Source organism: Entelurus aequoreus, linkage group LG21 (genome assembly GCF_033978785.1).
Source record: "Entelurus aequoreus isolate RoL-2023_Sb linkage group LG21, RoL_Eaeq_v1.1, whole genome shotgun sequence".
NCBI classification, from domain to species: Eukaryota; Metazoa; Chordata; class Actinopteri; order Syngnathiformes; family Syngnathidae; genus Entelurus; species Entelurus aequoreus.
Window position 1 is genome coordinate 9122357 of NC_084751.1, and position 7500 is coordinate 9129856.

General features: G+C 34.6%; 2 protein-coding genes across 2 annotated transcripts; both read right to left on the reverse strand.

Moving 5' to 3' along the window:
• Positions 1–358: 358 nt before the first annotated feature.
• Positions 359–937, reverse strand: LOC133638878 (histone H2B-like). The gene has a single exon (XM_062031894.1). The coding sequence runs from the start codon at positions 928–930 to the stop codon at positions 556–558; it is 375 nt and encodes a 124-aa protein (XP_061887878.1). The 5' UTR covers positions 931–937; the 3' UTR covers positions 359–555.
• A 4683-nt stretch (positions 938–5620) lies between these two features.
• LOC133638879 (histone H4) lies at positions 5621–6272 on the reverse strand. The gene has a single exon (XM_062031895.1). The coding sequence runs from the start codon at positions 6262–6264 to the stop codon at positions 5953–5955; it is 312 nt and encodes a 103-aa protein (XP_061887879.1). The 5' UTR covers positions 6265–6272; the 3' UTR covers positions 5621–5952.
• Positions 6273–7500: the final 1228 nt, after the last annotated feature.

The following is a 7500-nucleotide window of genomic DNA, read 5'->3' on the forward strand; positions in this document are numbered from 1 at the left end:
TTTATACACATATATATACACACACACATATATACACATATATATATACACATTCATATATATACACACACATACACATACACATATATATACACATACACATTCACACACATATATACACATACACACATATATATACATTCACATACATATATATACACACAAATATATATACATACACACACATATATATACATATACACATACATATATATACACATAAATATATATACATACACACACATATATACACATATGTATACATATACACATACATATATATACACACACATTTATACACATACACATTTATACACATACACATTTATACACATACACATTTATATACACACTATGTTTTCAGATTAAATGATGTACATTCCTTTGTGTGGAAAGTAACACGTTGGTACATTCGCAGTGTCCTCCATGTTAGGCACAAAATGGCCACCTCGACATAGCAGTCGGCCAACATTAAGGATGAAAACAGGAGAAACTCTTTGGAAGGAGTGGGTGGCTCTTAAAAGAACCTTTGGTTTGACGAGATTTCTGCAATCTTTACTTGGAGCTGGTGTACTTGGTGACGGCCTTGGTGCCCTCAGAGACGGCGTGCTTGGCCAGCTCGCCGGGAAGGAGGAGGCGCACGGCGGTCTGGATCTCCCTGGACGTGATGGTGGATCTCTTGTTGTACTGAGCCAGGCGGGCGGACTCGGACGCGATGCGCTCGAAGATGTCGTTGACGAAGGAGTTCATGATGCTCATGGCCTTGGACGAGATGCCGGTGTCGGGGTGCACTTGTTTGAGCACCTTGTACACGTAGATGGCGTAGCTCTCCTTCCTTCCCTTTCGGCGTTTGCCTTTGCCCTTGCCGGGGGCCTTGGTGACGGCTTTCTTGGAGCCCTTCTTGGGCGCAGTCTTCGGTGGCTCCGGCATTGCGGCTGGAGATGGATCGACGCACTGCGAGAAGCCACTGTACTTATAAACACCTTCATGCAAATGAAGCTGCGCCAGCGCTTCTGTCTGATTGGCTGACACCACTCAGACCTGCTCAAATAACTGCGCCGTTGGGGATCACGTGATCTCTTTGTTTCAACGCCAAGCACCTTCACGTAGGAGCAAAACGGACGAAAAGAGACTTAAAATTCATAATAACTGCCACAGTTTTTATGAGTATTTATTGACAAATCATGTAGCAGAGTGTTGTTTAATAAATGGAGTTTTTGGTCTTATTATGGCGTGCTTTAAAAGCCCAACGCGCCATTGTTTTACACTTTCTTCCATTTGCTTACACAACATTTGCATATAGAGAACATACAAACCCTTTATTTATTAAATCCATCCATCCATTTCCTACCGCTTGCGGGGGGTGCTGGAGCCTATCTCAGCTGCATTCGGGCGGAAGGCGGCGTACACCCTGGACAAGTCGCCACCTCATCGCAGGGCATTTATTGAATCAAAAATACTGAAATTCCACGACATAGTGAGTTTGCAAACAGCTAAAATGATACACAAAGCAAGCTATAACCTGCTAGCCAAGAATGTACAACAATTCTTCTCAAAAAAAAGAGGAGAAATATAATCTTAGAGAAAAAATTTAATTTAAAACATTTGTACGCACGTACAACACTTAAGACCTTCAGTAAATCTGTAAGTGGAATTAAATGATGGAATGGATTAAGCAAAGCAATCAAACAATGTACTAATATGATCCACTTCAAGAAACTCTTCCAACTTAAAGTGTTTACAAACTACAAAGAAGAAGATAAACATTCTGAATTTATTCCATCCGTCCATCCGTTCATTTTTTCGAAATAATCTTACTCATCTCACCATATGAAATGTAACTTACCTCACCGAGTATTATTTATTTATTTATTTTTATTGTGATTACTTATGGAGTATATTGTGAATACATTGAGAACAGGAAGTGAACAAAAGTTTTAGCAACTGTTATGTAAAAGAAAAGGGGTAGGATTAAATAAGCTCTGCTTCTTCCTACTCCTTTTCGAACATGTTGAAAAGAGAAACTGAAAATTGTGATGTTGTATGCATGCATATTTGAAATAAACTCAAACTCGACTCAACACTTTTCCAAACACCACATTAAATGTTCATAATTCCTAGATTATTTGCAAAATGACAACACTTGGGTCAAAACATATGCCCATTCATCAAAATAAAGCAAGCATTTGTAAAAATGCAGTTTTATTGTCATCTCACTCACACACACTTCAAATGATAAGACACTATTGGAGTGAGTTACCCACAACAGTGATGAATACAAAACACATTAAAAAAAACTATTTTACTATAAGAAATCACATGTTTGGGGCATTTTGCCCGACCCTTTTAGCATATGTGATGTATCAGGGGTCACCAACCTTTTTGAAAGCAAGAGCTGCTTCTTGGGTAGTGATTAATGCGAAGGACTACCAGTTTGATACACACTTCAATAAATTGCCAGAAATAGCCAATTTCCTCAATTTACCTTTAACTCTATGTTATTATTAATAATTAATGATATTTACACTTAATTGAACGGTTTAAAAGAGGAGAAAACACGGAAAAAATGACAATTAAATTTTGAAACATAGTTTATCTTCGATTTCGACTCTTTAAAATTCAAAATTCAAACGAAAAAAAGAAGAGAAAAACTTAAAAAAAGAATTTACGGAACATCATTAGTAATTTTTCCTGATTAAGATTAATTTTAGAATTTTGATGACATGTTTTAAATAGGTTAAAATCCAATCTACACTTTGTTAGAATATATAACAAATTGGACCAAGCTATATTTCTAACAAAGACAAATCATTTTTTCTAGATTTTCCAGAACACATTTTTTAAAAGAAATTCAAAAGACTTTGAAATAAGATTTTAATTTGATTGTACAGATTTTCTAGATTTGCCAGAATAATTTTTTTGAATTTTAATCATAAGTTTGAAGAAATATTTCACAAATATTCTTCTTCGAAAAAACAGAAGCTAAAATGAAGAATTAAATTAAAATTTATTTATTATTCTTTACACACACAAAAAAAACAAAAAACTTTAACATTGACTTAAATGGTCAGGAAAGAAGAGGAAGGAATTTAAAAGGTAAAAAGGTATACGTGTTTAAAAATCCTAAAATAATTTTTAAGGTTGTATTTTTTCTCTAAAATTTTCTTTCTGAAAGTTATAAGAAGCAAAGTAAAAAAAATAATGAATTTGTTTACACAAGTAAAGACCAAGTCTTTAAAATATTTTCTTGGATTTTTTGATTCTATTTGAGTTTTGTCTCTCTTAGAATTAAAAATGTCGGGCAAAGCGAGACCAGCTTGCTAGTAAATAAATGCAATTTAAAAAATCGAGGCAGCTCACTGGTAAGTGCTGCTATTTGAGCTATTTTTAGAACAGGCCAGCGGGCTACTCATCTGGTCCTTACGGGCTACCTGGTGCCCGCGGGCACCGCGTTGGTGACCCCTGTGATGAATGATTGCTGTAACTTGACAAAATATATTGGCTAATCCACAGCAATCGTCATTGTTTACTTTGAAGTGGGCCTTTATGTAAGGAACCTAAAGAGAAAGTCAAAATAGCCTGTAATCTTTTCAGGAAGTGCTCAACAATGATGCTGCAAACTGCAAATATGTATTTTGACCACAGTCAGGTAAAGTCACATATCACAGTAGTCAACCATGACATGCAGTACAAATTCAAATCTGAGGCAAATAAGGTTAGAAAAAAAAATCTGGAGATTAAGATGTGTGTATTACAATCCTAGTGTGTGTGTGTAAAGTGTGAAGATGTGTGTATCACAATCCTTATATGTGTGCAAGATGTGTGTAAAGCATTGTGTGTAATATTTCGCAAAAACTGTGAAGCAGAGTCGATGCCTAATATTAGGCAAATTTGCACAGTGGTTTTGTTTACTGTGTGTAGACTTTTTTAACTGTGTGAACATTTAAAATGTAGTGTTTAAGCAATTGGAAAAAACTATATTTCAACATCATTTATCTACAATATTCTTCATTTGGAAATGCTACGTGCAGGCCTATTACATGTCACGTCTTATAGGGCACACACAATGGTGTGTTATCTCATTGTAGATCTTTGCAACGATGTTGTGCACGTTCGGTAACAAAATGAACATTAAAAACTATAATTCTATTATTTCATTGTGCATATATTGCATTGTAATACTGAACATCTCATTTGTATTTGACTGCAACACAATACAAGTAAATATACTAGTAGTGTGTGACAATGTCTACTCTTAAAATGTCATGGAGCTCATGATTGCAAACTTTGTTTCTACGTGCCAATGAAGACCATCAAAATATGTTGCTTGAATGTTTTGTCTTTTAATTTAGCAGATATTTGACGTAGACACGTCTAACATTTAAATAGTTGTCTAATTGAGATGGGTGTGTTAGATGTGACGTTCGTGACCGACTCAGGTCTTTTTAACGACTGGACTAGAAAATGAGTCAAAGTCAAAAGACATTTAGAAGCGTTCAGTAAAAAAATAAATACACACACACACACACATATATATATATATATATATATATATATATATATATATATATATATATATATATATATATATATATATATATATATATATAAATAAATGTATACATATATATATATATATATATATATATATATATATATATATATATATATATATATATATATAAATAAATAAATGTATACATATATATATTTATTTATTTTTATATTTATATATATATATATAAATAAATGTATACATATATATATATATATTTATTTTTATATTTATATATATAAAAATAAATAAATGTATACATATATATTTATTTTTATATTTATATATGTATATATATATTTATATTTATATATATATATAAATAAATAAATGTGTATATATATATATATACATATATATATATATATATATACATATGTATATATATATATATATATATATTCCTCATTCTGATTTGTGTCCTAATTTTTATTCTAGTTTTATGTAGACTTATGTACATATAAACAAAAACATTTTTTTTGTATTTTTATTGCTACCTCATGAAATGTTTACAATGAAAACACAAGGGAAAAAAAAAATAGTAGCCAATATTTCAGAACAATTATTACCAAATAGTGATATTACCATCCGTTTATCTATTGCGTGTCCCTCTTGGGGTCGCTGGAGCCTATCCCAGCATTCACTCATTCAGACATGAATAATTTTTTTTTTAAAGCTTTTTCTACCAATACTTTTTTTTTTGAGAAATAAGAAAAGTGAAAATGTGTATATTTTTGTTTATATTTAATTTATTTTTCATATTTATGTTATTTATTTAAATTGTACTTTTATTATATATTGACCAAAATAAATGTGGTATAAATCAGTGGTCCCCAACCACCGGTACCGGGCGGCGGACCGATTGGTACCGGGCCGCACAAGAAATTGAAAAAAAATAAAATAAGTGTATTTTTTTTAATGAAATAAACATAAAAAACACAATATATACATGATATATCAATATAGATAAAGTCTGCAGGGATACAGTCCGTAAGCACACGATTGTATTTATGTAAAAAAAAAAAAAAAAAATTTTTTTTTTTTTTTTTTTTTTTTTTTTTAAATACACCACCCCCTCACCGGTCTGTGGGACAAATTTTCAAGCGTTGACCGGTCCGCAGCTACAAAAAGATTGTGGACCACTGATATAAATGGCCGGTATTTGTCTTAAAATTTATGTTAATAGTAATATTTTTGACTGACAAAAATTGACAATGAAAAAATTAATGGTATTGGTATCGATACAGATGCAGGAAAGGTATCGTTATCGTATGGAATCCTAAAAGTGTGGAATCACCCATCCCTACTATAAGCGTCATAGTACTGGAGGTACTCTTATGAGAAATGGTGGGTGGCCCTTAAAAGGACCTTTGTTTTAGCCGGAAGTGATGGCCGATTTATCCTCCAAAGCCGTACAGAGTGCGACCTTGCCTCTTGAGCGCGTACACCACATCCATGGCGGTGACCGTCTTCCTCTTAGCGTGCTCGGTGTAGGTGACTGCGTCACGGATGACGTTCTCCAGGAACACCTTCAGCACACCGCGAGTCTCCTCGTAGATCAACCCGGAGATACGCTTGACGCCGCCGCGGCGAGCCAGACGGCGGATAGCAGGCTTGGTGATGCCCTGGATGTTGTCACGTAGAACCTTACGATGACGCTTGGCGCCTCCCTTACCAAGACCCTTTCCTCCCTTGCCTCTGCCGGACATGATTGCTTCGTCTGTGTAAAGTAATGTAATGACTCTGGTGGGTGTGAAGAGCTTTTTATTACATGACTGCGGACCTGAGAGAAGACAGCTTGGTGTATAGAGCATTTTATCACATGACTGCGGACCTGAGCGAAGACAGGGCTTACTTGCTTTATGGGCGGGGCTTCACGACACAATGCTGTTCTTTGTTTCATTGCAAATCTATTTCAATTCATGCAGAATTTGTGAAAATAAATATATTTACAACATACTTTGGCTACATTTTAAGTGTTTTTCTCTGGTACACAACCTTTTTTTTATTTTTTATTTTTAACCTGAACATGCTAAGAAAGTCTCTGGGTATGATAAATAATACACTGAAAACAACCATAATGTAAAAACATTTTGTAAAGGCAATACTTCTCTTAGAGTGTCAATCAAAACATGGAATTATGATACATTTAGTATTTGGAAAAGCATGTTAGTAGAGGTATTTTTCTGCATTATTTGGTATCTCTAGTTATCATATGTATTGTTGCATTTAGAACAACTGTATTGTTGATAATAGAGGTAAATTATTGGTATTGTTCATTATCAATAGCGCTATTTCTATTGGTATTTGTATTGCTCCATTTGTAGTGTAATAATGCTCATTGTCATTTCTGTATTATTATTTATTTCACTAACTGCTTCTTTGCTATCACTTTTACCATCATTAAAGTTAAAGTACCAATGATTGTCACCCTTGTTCACCCCCTGGGAGGTGAGGGGAGCGGTGGGCAGCAGCGGTGCCACGCCCGGGAATCATTTTTGGGGATTTAACCCCTAATTCCAACCCTTGATGCTGAGTGCCAAGCAGGGAGGTAATGGCTCCCATTTTTATAGTCTTTGGTATGACTCGGCCAGGGTTTGAACTCACAACCTACCCATCTCAGGGCGGACGCTCTAACCCAGACTCTAACTCCCGCATCCGGCCCTTTGCGCATCCCTGTCCGGCCCGCGTGAGGCCAATCATAAATTACAAAATAAATTTCAAAAAGTATCTATGTCGAGTGTGCAATACAACGGTGCTGCTTTTGTTTTGAAAAGCGTTATTTGTATTACTTCCGTGTGGGCGTATGCGCGTGTGCGAATGTGAGTGAATTGAACGGCGCAATAACAAATTACAAAATAAAGTTGAAAAAACATCTATGTCGTGCGCACAATACAACTGTGCCGCTTTTATTTTGAAATGTGTTATTTATGCCGTATGTCCGG